General features: G+C 42.5%; 1 protein-coding gene across 10 annotated transcripts in view; it reads left to right on the forward strand.

Moving 5' to 3' along the window:
• The first annotated feature begins 3,574 nt into the window (after positions 1-3,574).
• The window catches only part of WNK2 (WNK lysine deficient protein kinase 2), a 125,394-nt gene continuing 106,778 nt past the window's right edge, over positions 3,575-22,190 (forward strand). For all 10 annotated transcript variants that reach the window (XM_067303797.1, XM_067303796.1, XM_067303789.1 and 7 more), the window contains exons 1-2: positions 3,575-3,662; positions 4,096-4,893. In XM_067303797.1, the coding sequence (XP_067159898.1) occupies positions 4,186-4,893 (708 nt within the window). In that variant the 5' untranslated portion in view covers positions 3,575-3,662; positions 4,096-4,185. The remainder of the gene's footprint in view (positions 3,663-4,095; positions 4,894-22,190) is intronic.

The raw sequence follows: 22,190 nt of genomic DNA on the forward strand, positions 1-22,190 counted from the left end.
AGGGGGGAGTCACGGACGAAATAGCGTTATCTGCTTGTCAAGGGAAATCTCCGGCCACGGTCTGGGCGGGGAGGGGCGAATGTGCGGCTCGTTCAGCTTTTTGCACGGAGAATTTCATCCACGGTGATGAACATTTTGACTTGCATATGCACCAAGAACAGTTCTTGAACTCAAAGGCTTGATTAAGATTGGTATGTCTCAGGTATCACCTTGACTACCTTTTTGTTGAAAAGTGCTACAATTTACAATGCCACCTGCATAAAAGCTTGCTATCAGTGGTGCATCTATTTCAAGGTTGCTCTGATGTTGCTTTAACAATCAGGAAAACTGTAACTGTTTATCCTTTTCTACGCCCTTTGACAATAAAGTGTGCCCTTATCTATCTCTCTGTCTGTCTGTCTGTCTACTGGCTTGCACACTGCTGAAATCAGGATAGCCAGAGAATCAATAGCTTATTTCCATTTTGGGTAAATTAAGGCAGGAACAGAAGAAGTTATGGAAACTGGGCTTGTAGGGCTCTGTTCAAATCAGCTAAGGGGTGTTTGGCTAAATTATAGGTACAAATAGTGTGTCAGTCTTTCTCCTTAGGTTTCCTTAAAGAGTCCATCCTGTGTAGCTGTCAAGCTCTCCTCCCCAAGCAGGGATTTGCATTTGAATGGCAGCTCTTTCGTGAGGCTCCTGAAACGGAGAACATGGGTGAGTGTTCAACCGAGCGCTGAACACGCTGAGCATGTTGCCAGCTGCCATATGGATTCTGGCCATTAACACCCTGGAAGGCCTCGATAGGCAGTTCCTGAGGGCTGAAAAATGTTTCTCTCTCTGCTAGGGAGCATCATTTTGCTGGGAAAGGCTGGTGGTAGTGGTAGTAGAGAAATGGATTAGACTATGCATCAGTTCCAGATTCACTCTAAAATGTTGCCCTATATGCGTAATAAAGCCAAAATGTTGCGTTGCTCCCCTTATAGATTTGATGCTGCACAGAAACACATGTGACTATCTAAGCTTACTCAGTTGAACAAATTTAAAGTGGCACAGAAAATGTCAAACAGTGGGAGTGTGAAGAAGCTTTTGCTTTTTGTTTAAGTAATATTAAAAAAACAGCCCGTGTAAACAAATCCACAGCATTGGACTGTGGATCACTATTAAGTTTGTGACATGCAAATTATGTTAATTTTTCAGTAAGAAGATGGGCACAGGAAGAGCACTGGACACATGCAACCCTCTTGAAACTGGACAACCCAACAAACACCAGAGGTAACTCAGCTATGGGAGGACGGTTCTCCCTTCGCCTCCCCACCACTGAGGGCTGGTAAGCAGTTATCATGTTGCGGATTCCAAAGCAGCTCCGCAGCATTTATGTTCCTGGTCCGGGTCCTATTCCTTCTGAAGCTCTGCTCTATTATAATCTTCCTTAGGCTGATTCCTACAGGTTGAAAGGAATAGAGTTTTCTTCGTTGTTGATAACAGTTTTGTTTTGTTTTGTAAATACTGGTTCTGCACTGAGGAAAGAGCCTGTTTGGAGGGCTAGGGGAATCCTTCCAAATCTAGAAGATCTAGTACTATAATGGGGAAATAATTTTCAGTCTTCCTCAATTGTAGCGTTCTTTGCACTTTTTCCTCAGGGTTATAGAGTAATCTCAAACTTCCAATATTAAAGTGGGCAAAGGATAATGATATCCTTTCCCTTCTCTCTTAGTTTCTGATGCGATGCTCATCTGAATGTCTAGATCTTTGCCTTCCTCCAAAAAAGCCTTGCAGAGAAAGGCAAGTGGCTGAATCAAGTGCCTTTTTTCCCATATTTTTCTTGGTTGTGGTTTCTTTGTCATTTTGGTTTTGGCATTTGGCTGTCTCTAGACCCTTTCCCATTTTCTTCTGTCTACCTGCTGAGTGAAATGTTGGCTGCTACTTTCAGTTCTCTCATTAGCCTGAATGTTGTTTTTCTACCTGGAGGTGGGAATTTATCTAGCTGGGAAGGGAGTTCTAGGTCAAGAATACATCATAACTGGGAGAAGGCTTCAGAACTCTTCACCTTCCCCGCTTTCCTCTTGGTAACTTCATAATACTTTCTGTCCATTAAACCACTCCCCATAGAGTAAGAAGAGCCTGACATACAGAACTGACAATAGGTAATTCAGTAATTTTATACGTCATACAAACCTGTATTTTATGCAACAATTGCAAGTGCTACTGGTATTGTATTTGAACACTTCAGGAAACAAACCATTGAAAGATTGAATGTATCCGTAACACTGAATTACTAAAGGCATCAACCGTGGGTTTTTTTAATGAGAACATCGGAGCTTCTATGTAAAGTAACACCTGTTTTCTTATTTAACTAAGGATTAGAAAAATACTTTTTTTAAAATGAATTAATTAAAAACGATTGCCTGGCAGTCAACTTGGGTGTATCCAGAAATCTCAGGGAACAACTATTGGTAAATCTTCTCTTTTTTTATTTAGTTACATTTTAATTACCAAAACATGTTGAATGTATGCATGTGTGTGTGAATTTAATACTTAAGAAAGCAAGCTTGACAGGGGCGGAGACCAGAGTCCTTTCATGTACTTGCGGAACAGAAATGTCCCAGCTAGTGCTGGGCAGAGCCTGTAGAAAGCAAGGCTTCTGCATCTCAAGCCTAACCTAAGGGGAAGCAGAGCTTGATCTTCAGCTCCATCCAAGTTTCTCTGAGTCTACGCTGATACTAAGTGTCAATCATACTGCACTGCGAGGTCGTTTATTCACAGAGTGGTCATGGAAGCTACCAGCCTGCAAGCAATGAAAAAATAAAATAAATAAATCTGGTTCCGTGTGGCAGATGGTGTGTTCAAATCAACAGCTGAGGAGGAAAGTGCTCTGTTGTATTATCCAATGCTATGAGTGAGTTATTCCTGATTCGTGTTTTACAGTAGGAGGGTTTTGAAACATGACAAGCAAGTGGGAAGTTTGGGGCTCTTCTAAGTAGTTCTTCCTTTTAATTGCATGGAAAAACGATTGGCCGTTTGGTGCAGCAGTCTTCTCTTTGCTGCGCGCTGGACCCTGCAGCACCGGCGCCCTGCCCAGCCCGCCCGAGGAGGCGCCTCCGGAGGGGGCCGCACCTGCCGCCGTGCAGGGCGCTGCCCCCGGCCCCGGCCCGCGCCGCGGGGCGACACGGCGGCGGCGGCGCCCGGGACCCTCCCATTGTCTCCGGCGCCCGCGGTGCGGGGTGGGGGCGCGGCCCCGCCCTCCGCCGCCTCATTGGCGGCCCGCGAGCGCCGGTGCCTTAAATGGGGCTCCGGCGGCGGCGCGCGCCCCATTGACAAAAGCGCCGCGCTGCGCTGTGCCGCGCTGCGCCGCGCCGGCCGGGGGGCGGGCGGGGCCGCCCATGGGGGCGCCGCGGGGGCTGCCGCAGGGCTGGCCGCGGGCAGGGGCGCAGCCCGCGCCCTGAGCCGCCGGGAGCGGAGCGCAGCGGCGCGGCGCGGGGAGGCCGGCACTGCGGGCAGGGGCGTGCTGCAGCGCGCAGGGGCGGGCGCGGGGCTCCGCTGCTGTGGAGCCGGCGCGGCGCGGCGTGGCAGCCCGCTCCCCGGCGCGCACACACACACACGCAGAGGCACCCGCCCCTTCTCCCCGCCGCCCTTCGCATCCCCTTCCATGGCGCTGAGGACGGCAGCCCCCCGCTCCGCACGTAAGTAAGCGCCTTTGTGCGCCGGCCCTGCCCGCCCGCGCCGCAGGTGAGGCGGCCCCGCCGCGCACCTGCGCCCGCCGCCGCCGCCGCCCCGGGGCCGCCCGCGCCGCCGATGCCCCCGCCGCAGCTGCCGCGGCGCCGTGCGCGCTGCCGGCGCGGGGGCCGTGCCTTCCCCCGGCCCGGCGCGGGGGCGCTGGGAGGCCGCGGCTCGGCTCGGCCCGGGGGACCCGGCTCGCCGCGGCTCGGCCGCAGCCCTCCCGTTTCGGAGTGCCAATATGGCTCTTCGCGGGAGAGCGCTCCGGCCGCGGCGGCGGCGGGGGCGGCGGGGCGAGCCGGGGCGGGGGGCGCAGGGGCGGCCGGGGCGGCGGCGGGCAGAGCCGCGGCCGCGGCCGCCGGTGCGTCAGGGCGCTGCGCTCTGCCTTGCCCCTTGCAGGTGGCGGTGGCGCGGCTCGGCGCGGGCGTGGACCACGGTGACTTCCCCGGCCCGGGGGCGGCGGCGGCGGGCGCTGAGACCTCACATCTAATGGAAACTGGGGGCGATGCCAGATCGGCACCTCGGCGGGGAGGCGGAGGCGGCGGCGGCCGTGGCGGGTTTCCAGCTACTGCCGAGCCCAGCGCTCCCCCGGCTGCGGAGACGAGCATGAATATTGATGGGCCCGTCGGTGGCAGGAGGAGCGGGGCGGACGCTGCTGCAATGCCGGGAACCGAGGGAGCTGCTGCCCCGCCGCTCCGCGTGCCTTGCGCCAAGGACCCCAAAATGGTCCATCAGCGCTTCCTCCGGAGGAGCGTGGTGGACTCGGACCAGGAGGAGCCTGCTTTCGATCTTCCCGAGTCAGAGCATCAGAGGAAAATTATCCTGCTCCCTAAAACCAGGCGGATAATTGCGGAGAGGGCCAAGGTAGGGCGCGGGGCAGCGGAGAAGGCGTGCTCGGAGGCCGAGCCTGCTGGGGAGCTGAAGACGGGGCCAGCCCCTGGCGGCATGGCGGGGGCTGAAGAGCAGAAGGAGACTGGCAGAGATGCGGAAAGGAGAGAGGCGACAGATGCTTCCAAAGATCAGGGCAAGTCCAAGAAAGAGGAGCCCGAGGAGGAGGCCGACATGAAAGCAGTTGCCACCTCGCTGGACGGCAGGTTCCTAAAGTTTGATATCGAACTCGGGAGGGGATCCTTCAAAACGGTCTATAAGGGTCTGGACACAGAGACGTGGGTGGAAGTTGCTTGGTGTGAACTTCAGGTAAGCTGAGCTGATCCTCCTGCATTTTTTTTCTGCTTTGTAAGCCTAGAAGCTAAGGGCAACATGCTAGTGTCATCTACAGAGGCTCAGCTTTGAGCAACCTTTATAGTCACCATTGCTTAGTATCCAGCGTCTAACTATAGCACGATATTTTCATTGGCTCTGAATCTACCACCTTATGTACACTCCTCCCTGGCTTAACCCTCGCAGCACTGGTCTCTGACTGCTAAAGCTCCTATGTTAACCTAGGACCTGTCATATTGCATAAAAAGGTCACGAGTTAGTCCCTCTGAGTGCGCAAGAGCATGCTGAAAAGAGCTAAACAGAGCTCCTCTCTTCCCCCACCCGCCCTGCCGAGGCCAATTCAGACTGACACTTTAGACAGGAGTAGCTTGATTTAGCAGGAGTAGAGAAGCAGGTCTATATATATATATATATATGTGTATATATATATATGTATATATATTTTAAAAAGGCATTTGCAGAAGTGAAGTTTCCTTTTCGTCCAAATATAAACATGTTACGCTTTTATAATGACTGAAGATCTGCTGTCTGTCTCTTTCCCCCTTACTTGCCCTCTCCCCTGCTCTGAAAACATGGCTGTTGCAAGCTTCTAGTGGATTAAAACTTAGAAAGTACTTGAGTGCTTTCCTTTTTTAGATATTGCAAACTAGTGCTTCAGATAGGTCAAATTCTTGTGTGTCCACATACCTTTTAAAAGCAAGATTTGAAGTTAAAGACCTGTTTTAAGTTCTGAATCTCTAGAGTGAATTCATCCCATAATATCTGAAGAGAAAAATGTTTTAGATACCTAATTCTGTCTTTTGCTGTTTTGGGGCATAGCTGTCACCTTCTTCTAACAGTGTATATATTCTTGTTTCTGTGAAAATGGCAGTAGAGCATGCTTTGTTTCTGGTGAAGCTTTTAGTGTGTGTTTCTTACATCATCTCTGTTGTTAACAGTCATTTGAATAAGATGTTTGAAAGAAAATCTTAACGTAGTCTTTTTTTCTTGAGTTATTATTTAGTCTTAGTTTACTGCATCATTTTGGTGGAAACTAGAAAATTTAGTACTAATCCTGGATTCCTAAACTTGCACTGGATGACTGAGCTTTATGGGCTACAGGAGTATTTAAGAATAGCAAGAAAATAATGTGATAAAGTAAGCTTTTTTTTTTTTTTTTTTTTTTTTTTTTTTTTTTTTTTTTTACGTTGGCACAAACTGTTTGTAAATTACTCCCAACTTCATGGGCTAGGCAGTGGTGAATGTACGGTCAGATCTTTATTCCCTAGTGACTTCATTGTAAATATACTCATAATTCACCTTAATAAGAAGTACAGGGAGCACTTCTTGATCTTCAAAATCATTTATTTCACTGGCTTTTAGCGGACGCTGATACAAAGTATACAGCCGTAGAAGTCGGGCAAGTAGAAAAGGCCGCGAAGCCCCAGGTACCAAGCGCTGGTGCAGGAGAGGTTCAGCCCCTCCTCCGGGACGGAGCAGCGGGCCGGAGGGGACTGGGGGGGACCCCACGAGTGTGGCGGCGGTGGTGGCAGGGAAGGGAGGGCAGAGGCTGCGGGATTGCCAAGGAGACTTAAAGGAGAATTCCGCAAGCTCGGTGGGGCCGGGAGCAGAGCATGCCAGGCAGGCCCTGTCTTTGTTCGGCTTATGCTTGAGACTGAATCCTGAATGTGCAAGGTCTTTACTGCAGTTGCTTGAAATTCATTTAAGGAAATAATTCAGATCGTCTCTGAGGGAATGTTTATATATAGAAAAAGGACAATATTGTTTAACTGTCTATTCTGACCAGTGCATGCAAATCCTGTCACAACAGAGCAATCACATAGATTAGGAATTCATTTTTGCTGCCAAGTTTTCTCAATATGTTCTAGAAGGGGAACAGAAACAGATATTTTTAACATATTTTCTGTAATAGAATAGCTTTAACTATGGAAGACTACTAAATATATTGGAGAACAAATTCTATTGAAATTCCAGTGTTTTGGTCATTTAAAACTCAGAGATTGGGTGGGGAAATTTGCAGTGTGAAGTTTAACTGGTGATTTTTTTTCTTGCTCCTAATTACACTTGTTTAGAAATTCTTGCACCAACTGTATGGGAAGAGAGCATTTAAAAGTTTAAAATCTTTAACAGCATAGTCCAAGGACTTACCTGTAATAATTTGATACAATTTATAATGCAAACTAATAAGAATTATGTGCTTCAGTTTAAATCTGATCTTACTACTAAACATTTTCATTTAATACCGAATTTGTTTTAGGCCTTTAACTTTAGAGGGAAGGTTTGTTTATTACTCGGCAACGTAGAAAAATTGGTAAGAATCCATGGAAGTGTTTAGGGCTGCTGTTTCTCTTTAAACATTGATGTCTAGTAGCTGTACAGATTTGAAGGTAATGCCAGAAGCCAGGTAATGTGAGGTTGTATTTGAATTTTAAAAGCCAGTAGTGTGGTCTGGATTGAAAACTACCTGAACGACACAAGTTTTTAATCACCGTATGAGGCCTATGCTTTTGGGATTGGCTTGCAAGAAGTAAGCAACCAGTAGAATATGTAAATAGTTGTATATTGTCTTTGGCTTTTTGACTTCTGTAGTACTCTGTTAATCCAGTTAGGGTTTTTTATTACAGAAATGTGGAAATAAAAGGGCATTTTGAAAATTTCTCAGCATTTTGAAAAATTCTATATATGCTGTGCCAGTTAGATATGACCTTACTCGTATCTTTCTCTGTAGAAATTTTAAGTTCAGATATATGTAGCAAAAGACTAGGTGGAAGCCCTGATCACCATACTTTTGAGGACATAAAATGAATTCCTTTACAGTCTCACACCAACAAAAACAGAGGGCCCTTTTTCAGAAAAATTGTAACTAGCCATACTTTGTTCTAGAGATACACTTGTGCTTGTTACTTTTAGAGCCTGCGAGTTAACAGCTAACAGTGTGGAGGCTTCACACGGCCATTAATCCTCTGTCCTTGCTCAGCAGTTTTTTCAGCCCAGTTGTCATGTTGCCTGTGTGTCTTTGTCTTTTTCTTTTTTTCTTTTTTCTTTTTTGGTCCATCCGTACAAAGATCTTGCAAGCCATTCTTGTTGAGTAGTTTTATTTCATCGAAGAGATGGATTTAGGATTCAGAACTGAAATCACGGCTAGGATTTAGGGTAGGACCCAAATGATAACTGGACTAGAATCTAGGTTTTAAACCTGTCTGAGAACACATGAAAGCTTTAGTCATTTTCTAACTAGAAAATAAGTTACCGTTCCTTCCCGAAACTGAAGTATTGCAAGAGGATTAGTATGCCTTTGCAGTTTGGCAGGGCTTGCATTCTAGGGTTTTCAACACCTATAATTAATTTTAATTGGTGACATACTATTGCTGTGTGAGGCTTCAGAGAAACAGCATTTCAGTGTTGTACTCATAACTAAAATGTTAGGTCATGAGTAAGGAATACAGGCTTTTGCCATTATAATGCTGGCAAGGCAGATATTCTTTTTAGTTCGATGAGTGGTTTCAAAATCCCTATCCTGTTTCCCTCTGGTAACACGCAGGGAAACTGCAGAAAAACCTAATGCGGTACTATCTCGAATGCCTCGAAGACCTCATTGTGCTCTTCAGTGCTCACTTTGACTCTGAATCCTGAGGCTCCTGTTCCGTTGTGTTTCGGTTTAGTTTTGTTTGTTGCAAACGTGGACAGGCTAGATGGTCTCTTCCTTTCAGCACCATGCCCACGGCAGAAAGGCGAGAAATGCCTGCTGGTGCAGGCTGCGAGGGAAGCCGTTCCTTCTGCACTGGTCGCCCCAGACATGCTCTTCAGGCTGTGAACTGGTGCTCAGAGGCCACTGCAAGAAACCTGCAGGACGCTCGGCCTCCAGGTGCTCATGTGAGAGTGCACGCGAGTCCTGGATGCTCGCCGGAGCAGAGCTTGGTATTGGACTTTCTAGCGATGCTTGGGGAGCTACGTAAGAGTGAGGGAAGGGGCAGGGGCAAATTTCTGCCTGTTATCATCTCTGAAATCAGAAATCGAGGGAACTACGGGAGCTCTGATTGCAGCTGCACATGGCTACTAGCCAACGGGTGCTATAAAGGGCTGTGATGGTAAAACAGACCCAACTAGACATGCCACTGTAGGGTGACAATTCCTTGCCTTCCCCCACACACCTGTGGCTTTTTTGCCAAGCTTCTTGTAATATGCTTGTGGAGAGAAAAACTTAAGTATTTTCAGGAGAAAAGTGTTATGCTTCGTACACTTGTAACACCTTTTCCTTTTCATGTCACTGCCAGTCTTTCCTTGGTGCAATTTAAAAAGGGTGGTGCGGGGTGGGGGGAGAAGTACATTGTACATCTTAACTCACCAGGATTTTTAGGAGTGCCAAGTTTGTTGAGGGCTCAGCTTTAAAAGGTGAAAATTAAGTTCTAAATACTTTTTCAGTTTGATTCATATTCAGTATTATTATGGGTTTAAGAACTCAAAGGACAGGTTAATGCCCTTGGAGAACAGCAAGTATTTTTTTTTCTTTATCTCTTAGTTTTTGCTCCTTAATAAGAAGCTCATCCAGATCAGCTGATAGCTAACTTTTTAGTAGTACAGTGTGAATATTCTAGAAGTACCAGTTGAGATTAGGCTTTGTTTTAATGCAAGATGAATAAAGGGCATTTTAAACCGTTAATGCTAGACCCATGTGAACTCAATAATTTTTGTTTCTAAGGCTGATACCTTTCCTCGAAGCAAAATTTCTCATTTGAGAACTGAAAAGCTCATCTTTCCCTGCTGACAGTGAAGGGAGGAAAAGCATGCAGTTTATTTCTAAATGTGTTGCCTTTTATAGGGGAGAATGCTTTGATGCTCATGTAATCTTTTTCTTAAATTATTTCAGTGCAAGTTGGAGAACATGGTTTGACTTGCAGTATCAGTGATAGTTGTTTAAAGTATCACAGAGGATCAATGACTTAGATGTTTTTGTGTGAGCAGATAGATGTTTGTGTTATTAAAAGTGGAAGCCCATAAAACGGGCACTGTTAAAGCAAGTTTACTTTCAGTACTCTAGCTGATAAGTAACTTCCTGCATTAGAGTTAAATTATGTGGAAGGAGGATGTCTTGCAGTCCCATGTCAAGAATCTGGAGGTTCTGGAAAACTAACAAATTCTTTGTTTTCACTGGTGCTTTATTTTGGCTTTCATAGTGTCCTTGTTGGCTGACAATATTCATCTGATGTTGAAAGAGTAGATTATTGTACTATCCATCTAGTTAATCTATCAGCTGGACAAACTTCATAGCATAAGTTAACAGAATAATTTAGAAAATCTGCTTGGGGGAGAAGTAAGGAGGCAAACTATCTGAAAGACTGAATCTAATATTGCTATGTGCTCGTATTAAATTAACTCTCAGTCCAATTTTGTCTATTTAAAGTTAATTCTTGAAATAGTGACTGCTGTCTAAACTTTAACAATTGGTTTAGCTCTGCTTTACAGTGTTAATATGAAAACATATCTATATCTGGTGTCTGTTAGTATAGCTGTCTCAATGACATGAAGAAGCTGGATAGGAATATGGTAGTGAACTATTAATAGACTACTTCTCAAATTCAGTAAATGAAATAGAGCTGGGTCAGACTTCAGATTCTTCCTCTGAATCAGACAAGACTTCTTTTTCTTTTGAATACATTTTGCCTAAAGAGTAGTTGTATGCTCTTTTAATTCTAGTTAAGCCTTTCACTCTGTATGGTCTTGTTGCAATAGGAAGAAATTATTTTAAAAAACTAAACAAGAACTTTGTGTAAAGTATAGTTTTGGTCCTTTTCGTCATCTTTTGTACACAGCTGACAGGAGAAGATGTTGACATTAGAAGCTGACATCTTAATAATGAAAATGCTTGCACTTGATATGCAATCTGACTCATTAAATATGTATATAACATACTTACATTTATGGTCTGTGATTGCTGCTTTGCTTTGTGGTCAGGGTATAACAGGGATCTGAAGAAAGCTCAGTAGCTCTGGTGGTGATGTGCTCAAATAAGGGTGGCAATAGCAATTCTGCTGTTGGCTGGTGGAGTTACCAGGATTTTTGCATAATCTGAGATATTAGAGATGCTGCAGAGGTTCGGAAGAGGGATTCTTGGGTGGGTAGATGGAAGTAGAGGGCATTGATGTGTAAGGACTGGGTGTGAAGGGATCCTTGAGGTACTGATAAGCCTCCTCTGCTTCAGGAACTCAGCTGTGGTGGCAGATTTGGGGTTGTATGTTGAGAAGTGACTTGCCACTTCATAGCTATTTGCTGCCGGCAGTAGGATACTTGCTGGCATGTTGAGTAGGTGCTGTGGCAGTTTTGACTGGCCAGAAAGCATAAACGTAAGGCAAATACTGATGTGCCTGGGCAGCCTGTGGGAATAAGAAAAGGGTAGCCAAATGCGAGTCATGTGAGACGTACGACACTTGGCACTCCTGCTGGAAGAGACATCTTCATTGCTTTGAAACATGAGTGGCTTAGGCAGACAATTTTTGGAGAGTATCTGAAATGGTTAGGCAGAATCAGAGCTGGTTTTCTACTTGTTCAAGTTTGCACATGTGAAATTAAAGTTAAATCTGGAAATGCATAATTTCCAAGAAGTGATACTGTCCTGGCAGAAAACATGAATGCTGTCTTGGTGAGACTTGGTTTCCCTTTGCCTGAAATCTAATCTGGCAAGGAAGGGGATGTTTGGTGCCGTGGAGTTAGTAAGTCACACAGCTAGAAACAACCTTCCTCTGGTACCTTGCTGTTTCTGCGTAGCTCTGAAATGGAGGAACTAATTAGCTTCTTTCCTGTTGTCCTTCTGCCTGGTCTGGAATTGAGAAACCTGTTTTTCTGCCAGGAGGCAATTTTACAGTGATATTCTCTGAAACTCCTACAAAACTTCGTTTTGTCTTAAACAATGAACATCTGGAGACTTTTGTGGTGGAGGTGGGAGTCTGAACCCAATGTTGAAATTGCAGGATGATGGAGATGATCTTTCAAGTCTGTCTTCTGTATCTGGTGTATATTTGGGGGTGGGGATTGTACAGAGAAGTCTTAGGTCCGCTGTGCCTCGGTTCTGTTTCACTTCTGCGGAGTGGATAAGATGAGAGAAAGGCTCTGATCAATTGGTAAAAGTGTGCGAGTTGTTCCGTATCTAAAAAGGGCATGTGCACTCCCACTCTCTGCAACTCTCCTTTCTTCCCAATGAGTGTGTTTGTATCTCTCCAAATCCAGTTTCCACATAAACCACAAAGTAGAGACAGCCTGTTTTATGTATTAGATAGTTCCCTTGTGGTGTAAAGGGACCAATCTTGAAACCATAAGCAGCCTCCCATATCCCTGAATAAAAAGCCGCGCTGTCCTCCAAAGAAATCGATTCCATACCTCCTTTTGATGTGATGGTTATCCAAAATAGCTTGCTGCTTGGGAATTTTGTCCACTTGAAGTTGGATTAGATGCTTCGTTGCTTCTGAGCTGTTCTTCTGAATTTCTCCTTGCAGACATTTGTGCCCCTGTTAAAAAAAACCTGAGAATTTGGTGCAAGCATGAGATCGTGAGTCCTTCTGCTTGTTCTTCTGTGTCATGGAAGCAGTAGAGGTGATCATTAGAAGTCACTAAATGCCTCTGTCATCCTTAGGAAATGCGTTGGAAGTAAGCGGGCACTCTCCTCAGTTTGGAAGAGCCCAGGATGGCATGTTTCTCCCATTCATAAATCTTGGGAGCCTTTTTGTAAGGAAAAATCTCAGCTGTCCTCCCTAGGGACTGATGGACTGATATTGAGGTCTAAATCACCTGGCAAGGAATTTGCACCAAAAATTTCTTAGATCATTTTGTTTGTTAGCAGTGACTTTGACTTATTTTAAACAGGCAGCCAGTGTGCACGGTGGTGTGAAGTCATATCCGCTCTACTCAATCTCTGAAAGAAAAAGTAAAAAAAAAAACTCAAGTGGTTGTCCTCATCTGGATTTTTATTTTTGGAAGATACTCTGTTTCAGGCTTGAATGGACTTACATGCCTGGGTTTTCAGTTCCCCCTTCTTCCAAACTCAACTATACTGTTTTTAGACCAACTGGTATTACCTCTACTAAATACGCCTTATAGTGCCTAACCCCATCATGGCTACAGCATTATTCCAAGACAGCAAATTTATGGAGCCAATGGAATTTGTTCCCTCTGTCTTCAGAATCTGCCATGTAAGTGCCTGGGCATTTTAGTCTGTATTAGATAAAAATCTGATTGTGTATGTTGTGACATAACTGATTTACTGCAAAATAATTTTGCTGTATTGTGTTAATACAATGTAATGTATAATATGGTGGTTAAATATGCAATAGGAGTAATGGGTAAAATAAGATGTCATATTATGGGAATATACACGTTGATTAAACTACCAAGGAAAGAGTAACTTAAGCCTAGTACCATCTGTTCTTCAGTTGTTTGCTACAGAGGGAGACAAAACACTTATTCATGAACTCTGAGTGAAAAAGATAGGAGAGTAGAGGCTCAAATAACATTTGTGAAGTTCTTTTTTTCTTCCTTTGGCCATTTTCTGTAAATTCAATCCAAACTGCATTCCAGACTTCTTAAAGTAAAATTAAACACACTTCAAGAGGTATTTGATCCTAATATGAATCTTTATAGCACCTTACCACAGTTAATTTGAATTTTAGTGTAATTTTTTGTTAGGTAAACTTAAAACACATTTGGTTCTTGGATCTGTCTGAGAAAATTATTAAATAGCCCAAAATAAAATGGGCATTTCTGTCTGTTACATGCTAGTCTTTTTTTGCAATGCTTTTAAATTGGAAAGCTGTAATATAGTTACTACATCTACCAGTTCTCATATCTCAGATTCTGAAAGTCTGGCTGTAGTTCAGCTCTTCTGAACACCACTTAAGGCTTTTGGTTTCATCCTAATCCAGAGAAGTTAAAACTTAAATCTGTATCGATGATGTATTCTGACTTTTTTTCTGGCTATGTTTGTGCTTTTAGGTATCTATCTTGCCTTTTTTGTTAACTGTTTAAGCAACGTATGGGCTTTAGTATACTGTGATTCTGTACAGAGTACAGTAATATTGTACCCCATGCCTGTATTATCCGTACTCATTCAAGTATCTTGTTGGTGTGTTTGAAGTGTTTAAAACATAGTAAGACTGCACAGATAGCTGAAGCTTTTTCTTTTCTTTAGCCAAATAACCAAAAATTGCTGATACTATATAAAATGAGGTTTTATTAAAAAGAACAAGCAGCAGTTGGTCACTTCGTATGTTGAGAATTGAATCTTTATTTTGCAGTAGAAATATAAAATAGTTATTGCCCAACTCTGCTCCCAGAATGGATGCATTCCCTTTTCCCTAGCATGTGCTTCAAGGATTAAAATTATGGTCTTTGTTTTAGATTTTTATACACTGAGCGACTTTTTAACATTGCTTTTCCTGATGCTCTCTGGAATTTTTCAGTCAAAGCAGCATTCAGAGTGCCCCGTTGTACTTGCTGGAGCTAACAGCTCTGCTGGCTGGCTGAGCAGGATCAATTTGGTCTATTAAAAGAGAACAGCGTAGAAGGGGGGGCGGAGGGGAATCACAAAAATACCAGCTGATGTATTTCATTGCTGCAGAACTGCACTGCTCTTTGCTGAAACATTGGATAATATCTAGGTCTTGTAAAATCGATTCCAAATATTTGTTCAAATTGTTCTAGGTTTTGCTGATTAATTAAGAAAAATTGCCATGTTTCTGTGCATTTGCACTTGTTTTGTTTCTATTTCCTACTGATGTTTCTTTTGTTTTGAAAATTGTTGCAGATAATAAAGCAAGTGTTGCACTAATAAAATAGACTTGCTTTTCTCTCAGTTACAATAAGGAGCTTATATTGCCTTCAATTACTAATGGAGGACAAGAATATTAATCTTGTCCTTTGACAAACATGGCAATCATGACTAATATGGGTGGGCTTGGCTGTACTTAATGTTGTTTGTGCATATATAAAATTAGTAGTAAAAGTAAGCAAAGCTTATAACCATTTGTATTAAGCCACAGGGTGCTCAATAAAATGAGTTGGTTGGAATGATTGCTGATAGCCCATGTGTGACCTTGCCTGCTCATGTTATGTTTTTTCTTTTGCATGTTTTTTTTTGCACATGGGGATATAGTATCAGCCCGTACTTCCCTCCAGGTTGCTAATTCTGTTGTACAAGTTGTAGTAACTTGTATAACATCTTTCACTGATTTCAGTGAGTTTTAAGTCTTTCTGGCAGTTCAGCCTAACTAAAGCCTGTGAACTCCAGGAACTTTTGGTACAGGCAAATGGGGGCGAGTGATGGGAGAACATAATTGGCTATTCTGGAGCTACTTTTATTGTAAGGGTCTTATTAATTCAAAATTCTCATAGTGCTGTTCCAGGAGAAAAATAGGCATTTTCTGTAACTTCCTTCAAAAAAAAAGCAAGAGGAAAGCATCTAACTTTAATCTGCTGGTCCTTAGATCTGTAGTAGGGCCTTGAACTGGACTAAAGTTATCTGAAGCAAGTTTGAGCTATAAATTCTTCTAAGCTGCTGAGAGCTTCTGAGCCACTTCAGTGTCAAGTTGCCACAATCATTTTGTCTTTAAATAGCAAACTTGCCCTGGTATCTTCATTTTGGACCTTGAGGACTGCCTGGTGAGGTTGGCTTCAGACCGATGTTGGGCAGTGTGTGGTGAACTTGGGCATCTAGGGCCAGTTTCTGTAAAGGCTTTGCCTCCTGTTGGGCACGCTGCCCACGGGATGAGCTCGGAGCAGCGCCCAGAAGAGGCAGCGTGCTGATGGGGGAGCCCGAATCCAACAGCTGGTCGCTCTTGTTGCTCTTCAGGCGCAGTGTCTGGCCTGGGGAGGGACCCACGGTGCCAGCCTGCTGAGTGACTGTCCTGTGCGGTGGGCTGCCATGTTTCCCTTGCTGTCCGCGGTCCTCCCCTTGCGGGCAGGAGATGGGCAATACCTCTTCTAGTTGCCACTTTACAAGAAAGTAGGTGCTGTCACTGGATTCCTTCTTTCCAAAAAACAGGAAAATCAGAGGAGATAACCTTGCAGCAAATATCTGTGGTTAGAGGGGAAATGAGATCCAACATGTCTTTAAGTCTCTGGAATAAATGCTAGATGTTTTGTGGGATTTTCTTCCACTGCTTGACTACTTGAATTTTTCTCCCTTTTCTTTAGTATTTAGTGTTCTATTTCTTTAGTATTCTACCAAAGCCAGTGCTCCCATCAAGAACTATACCACAAATAAAGACACATGGACTGTTAGTATGAAAGATTGGTTATACTAAAGGAGAAAAGCAGCTATGCTTGCTGATTCCAGAAATAATTTTGATATCACATGTTATGAGAAATAGTTAATACTTGAAATAAATTTTGTGTGTGATCTCGGATGTGCGTGTTTGCTTACATTAAGCCAGCATTACAGGTTTTTAACCACTAGAGCTATAAATTATTAGAGACAGGCAGTTTGCCTCTAAGTAACATGAATGTATTAAATATAAGGCATCATTGATTAAAGTGTGTGTATACTCTTTTTTTAGATTCATCTCTCAAGTGGTTTGGGGGCAAGGGGAAGAGCTCTGTTATCACTCAGTTGCAAGTTTCAAAGAATACTTTTTCTATAAGTATCTTTGTTTCTGGGCTGCAAACTCTTAAGTATGAAGTAAGACACTTGAGACACAATGGAGTCTATGTACAAAAACACTTGTGTGTTGCAAAAATTGGGATTGTGGGTGTTTACCAACATTTACCACTGATATTTTTCTAGCCATGTTTTTCTCCCTCTATTTTTGTGATGGTGCTGAACAACAGTTCAATTTATAAAACGTATTGCTCTGAAGTGCCGTCCTTGTTGGGAGGAAATCTTTCAGCATGGAGATGGAGAGTTACTAAAACTGGATGACTGGAGGTTGGAGAAATTAGGTTTGCATGAGCAGGGCATAACAGAAAATACAGCTTGCTAACCTAAGACCTGAAAATGGATCCCAAAGAGTCAGTGAGAGAGGTGTGACTGATGCTGATATAGTTGTGTTACAATTAGGGAAGGGATTACAGGGACACTCATCATTCAGTTCCTGCATCCCTTTGTGGTACTAGGGAGGCTTCGTTAAAAGTGGATGCTGCCTTGTAAAAACTTCTCAGTGGGCTTTTAAAAACAGTTAGTTTCATGTCCTCCTCCTCCTTTTCATTCTGCCTTTTCCCCCAAAATTTTACACTGACAGAGTCCTGGTCTTCAGCACCTTCTGCACCACTGTGTGTATCTGTCACTTGCTCTTTTTTCATCTCCCATTCTTTTCTTCTCATAATCGCATCAAATGATCTCTTCTATGATTAATCTCAGTAGATGCTGTTTCACATAACTAACAATCCGCCAGTTGTCCCAGGTGTGTTGTTGGCAGCTTCTTTGTCCAGCAAAGAGGAACAGGAACAGCTGTGATAACTGATGATGGTTTTGTAGGGTAAGAAAACTCTTCAGCTGAGACCTCTGATTCTGGCTGGCTATCCTTAACCCAACCTGCAGAGCTGCTTTGTGTATCGCAAGATTTCAGCGGACAGTCTCAAACTACCATTTGTAAGATCTGTGATGTGATAGTCTGAGATTAAAAGCAGAATTTACAGAGAAACAAAGGAAAACAAGGTAGAATCTGGTGAGATGAGATAAAGACATTTCATAACATTTTACTGTGCAACAGCTGTTAGCTTCTCATAATTAACAGTGATGGATACCTGTAATCTTTTGCCTGCCCTCTTGATGCTTAGCTACTGTAATTCTGAGGTTGCAATTAATGATTTAGCAGTATGTATACTGAAAATGCTTTTTAAAAAACAATTTGATAAAATTAATTTATATATCACTTTATGCTGAAGTGTCCACTATGCTAGTTGCATTACCTCTTTTAGTCGTAGAAGCAACTAAAAACTTTGTGTATTCAGTCATGCTTAACTTTTCTAAAGGTCAGCTAGTAAAGCTGACTCTGATTTTTAGGAGCTGAAATGTAATTTATGAGTTATCTATTAGAGGAAGGGAAAAAAGCCATTAAAACATTTCCAACAAGCTAATCTTTGTGTGTTAGAACTCTACAGTTTCTAATGAACCGTGACTTTTGTACTTCAAAGATATATATCATATATTTTATTATATATGTATTTCTGCGAGCAGTATAACTAATAGAGTCATCGTGTAGTTGGAATCTTTGGTACCTAATAAGATGTGAACTCCCTGTGAAGCTTCTTTCACAGTTCAGATATTCATGAATGTGCTTTTAAGTGGATTTTACAGCTAGGAGAATTGTGCTTTTCTGCAATTTTTCCTTCAGTGGGGGCAGCAGGAGGATCTCTTTCCCTTTTCTATCAATTTGTGTGAAACTTGGAAGGTGTTTTGTTCGTATGAGTCACTACCCTGCTTTACAGGCTAGAGGGTCTGAACATATTGTAGAGAATAGGGGAGATGGATGTGGGCCCACATACTCCCTTGCGCTGACGCGCGCTGCGTCATTACAGTCTTATTTCCTGAAGAAACAAAGGCTTAAAAACAAAATACAACCTTTGGAGGGTTTTTTTTTTTTTGACGACTGCTAGAAATCGGGAAGCGATGAATTTTCTCTTGATCCTTTTCTTTTGCTCTTCATAAGTTTTAGTCTGTGAAAGATGCCAAACTCTTGGCAACAGGGGACAAGTGCTGTAGCGGAAGCTGCAGTCGCTGTCGCGAGGTGCCTCCTGCAGGGCTGCTGCTCTCCGCGTCCGGAGCAGCCTCGAGGGGCCGGAGAGCGGGAGCCGGAGCAGAGGGGCGTGCGGGAAACACCGCTTCCCGCTGCGCAAGCTGGCGGCTAGTGGTGCGGTGGCGAGCGGCTGCTCCGTGCCGCACTGACAGCCTGGCAAAATAGCCAAAGGCCTCAGTGTGCGCTGAAGGAGCTGTGAAATTCTACAGCCACGTAGATTACTTGCAGTATTTATGTACGGTTATAAGTATATTTGTATAATATTTGCTGTATTATTATGTAATCCCATATGGAGGAAGTAGTAGAATGCTTCAAGCAGAAACCTGTTTTTAAAATAACTACCCGGCATGGATGAATTAAGTTTAAAAAAGAAAAACTGACTCTTTATCATTGTTGCATAATTCTGAACAAGGGGTATTGAATTTGTCCATCAACTTAGTATAGTTGTGTGTGTATTTTTCTCAGAGGATACACATTTAAAGGTCAGAATTAACTATAATCTGTGACAAAGCAGAAAATGTTTAACTGCACAAATTGGAAAATGGAAGGACTGGTTTAACTAGAAGATCCTAAGCGCACTGAAATCTAACTACTCTTAGACCTCTAAGACAGTAAGATGGATAATTGCTAATGAAGCCTGTGCACTGATTTTAATGGGCTCTATTTAAAAAAAAAAAAAAAGAGAGGGGCAGTAAAAAGCTGCAAACTACTTTTAAATACCTTCTATAAGCAAGAGTCATAGGAGTACCAAAGTTTGAAAATCCCTGATTGAGTTATGCATTTGTTGAAATAAGCATTATATGCAAGCTGTGTGTTTTAAGGTTGCTGTGTATTTTGAAACGTCATGACATTCACAGACCAGCAGTGTTTGTTCTTAGGTCTGCCCAGAATCACTATACCAATTTACCTGGTTTTAAAATAATTGCTGGTGATGTGATGATGGCAGGTCTTTGGATAACTATTCCCCTTGCTGTGTTGAAAGACCCATATAAGCGAAGGAGTAATTGCTCCTCTTTATCTGAGAGAGAGTGAAAGCAAGCATATGCAATACCCAGCAGCAGTTTGCAAGCCTGTGGCAAGAGACCTGCACCCTACGCAGAGCAGAGCAGAGGGCAAGAGTAGCATATTGCGGCTCTGTAAAGCGTTCAGCTAGCGGTGGCCACTTCGGCTGACAGACTGCTTAATCCTAGATGTGGGGGTGAAAAATATATGCTGAAATGCTTACCTTGCTTTTCAGAGAATAATCCAGTAATTCCACGTTTCTTTAAGAAACTGTTTTAAGGAATATTATGCCACTTATCTGGCTTCATTTTTTTAGCATTAAGTTTTGTTAAGTGAGTGACATGTGGTGCAGTGATGTATCTAGCAACAATCCTCCAAATGGAGTGGAGCATTCAGGAAGTGGTGGCTGTGTTTTGATTTAGGCTGCTTTTCTCTCACCTGTTGAGCTGCTGTTTACTTTCATAGTCATAGCAACAGTTTCTACTGTTTGTTTGCTTGGTCTTTGTGCATTGCAGGTGTGTATGTCTGAGTTAATTTAAAAAAAATTACCTGCAATAGGAATTATAATAGGAGGTTAAAACATTTGCACAGGTGAGACAAATACAATGAAAATAAAATGCTCCATGTCCTCCTAATTTGAGCAACTATTAAATAGATCGTCTCACAATGAGTATTATTCTTTGTTAAAAGCCCCTTTAAAGGTTGCATGCTTTCAAAATTAAGCAGAGTATGTGATGCTCATGTAATGGTAATGGTGCAGAATATGAATGTACTTCTGGTAGGTAAAGCCTGCCCTGTTTTTAAAAAAGAAAAAGAAAATAAATGAAAACTTCTTGTTTTGTTTGTTAATTCTGAAGAACTTTCTTTTAAAAGTACCTGAAATGATTTAGGTGGGTAATAAACTTGTGTTTAGATATAGTTTTGCATAAGAATAACAAAAACCGTACTCTTTGGAAATATTTAACTGTTTCTTTACATTGCGACTGATATATCAGCTTTGGAATACTGTGATTGTGCTGATCATGAGCTATCACACCATAAGATGCTAGAAAGTTGAGAAATCCAATCTTTAAAATGAAATTGTGGTTCTAAGGAAGTCTGCACTAAAACTTTTGCTTCAGTGGAGTCAGAATATTATTCTTTAGCATTTCTAGGTTTTTAATTTTTAATTCACACTTCCAAAAACCATTCCTTAAGATATTTTAAGTAAATCACTTTGTAACTGAGAAGTTTTTCTTTGATCCTAAAAATGCTCTGGTGTTTTTATAAGGGTTGGAAATATGATCTGTATCTAGATTCTGATCCTTCTTTTATTTATCTATTGATATTCTACCTGTTGACTTCTTGGGCAGTCAAGTGAGTCTGCTGGCAAGGCTAATCCAGCCTGCACTTCCTCCTGTAAGTCCTTTGCTGAATAATTTTTAGCAACTTTTTTTTTAGATATCTAGAATTTAACTACTTGGAACCTTTTTAAGCCACAACTTTTATATTTAGTCTTTTTTTGAAGTAGAATATTTGCAGTAAATCGAAGAATATTTGTTACTAGAATCTTAATATAGAGGGAGTGGTCTTAGAAAACTTTCTCATCTAAAGCTTGATTAAAGCCAAACTTTTGTTGAAGAAAAGTCTCAGTATAACATGCTGCTAGTAATTCCTTCTCGGGGAGGCTGCCTTTCAAACCTCCCTTCATAACATTCTGAAGGTTCGTTTCATCAGAAACTTAGCATAAATAAGCTGTGTGCAGAAATGAAACTAGCAGGAATGCAAATAGTAAATAATAAACCAATTGTTAAAACATTGTATTTTTATAACCAGGATAACCGAAAGAGCTGAAGAGAAAATTTCTGGATATAACATGATAGTTGGGTGAGAGAGTCGAGACAGCTGAGCTGGCATGTGTTGTGATGTGCTGCTTTCCGGAGTGGGAAGTGCATGTTGTGTCTCGGGGGTGATGGAGGGCTTGCAGTCTGTAATGCACGCTGAGAGCTAACTCCTGAAATGCTGTCTTATTAATGCACTTTTTACGTGTATATTATGAGAGTGGCAATTTACATGCTTTCAAAGAAATTTCTGGGGAGAAGAGGTTTGATGAGAAGAATTTCTTTAGCTAACCTTGTCTCAGTTTACATTTGGCAAGAAAATTCCCAGACTCCTTTACTTGAACTTTTCCTGTTCTAGAAATGGCTATGTGAATTTAAAGACAATTAGATTACCTTAAGGATTTTTTTCCTCCTTTTTCTTTCTTTCTTTTTTTTTGTTGAAGGTTCCATAATTGAGGGCTTTTTATTTCCTATTTCTGTGTTTCTTGGCTCCTTTCAAAAACCCCAGATTTTGGCTAGCCTTTTCACGTGGCATTCCTTTTTAGTTAAAAGTAGGAAGTATTAAATCCTACTAAGGGCTGAGTCTGCAAGAGTTCTGGAAAATTTCAGTTGCATGTATTTAATAAGTTGCAAAATCTTATCTCCGTGTGAAACTTCCTAATGTTATGTTACCTGGCCTTCCTGTTTGTTTCTTTTTGTCTACTTACTGTTTTACCTGTTTGTGCTGAAAGCT

The sequence above is a fragment of the Apteryx mantelli genome, chromosome 12 (genome assembly GCF_036417845.1).
Source record: "Apteryx mantelli isolate bAptMan1 chromosome 12, bAptMan1.hap1, whole genome shotgun sequence".
Classification (NCBI taxonomy): Eukaryota; Metazoa; Chordata; class Aves; order Apterygiformes; family Apterygidae; genus Apteryx; species Apteryx mantelli.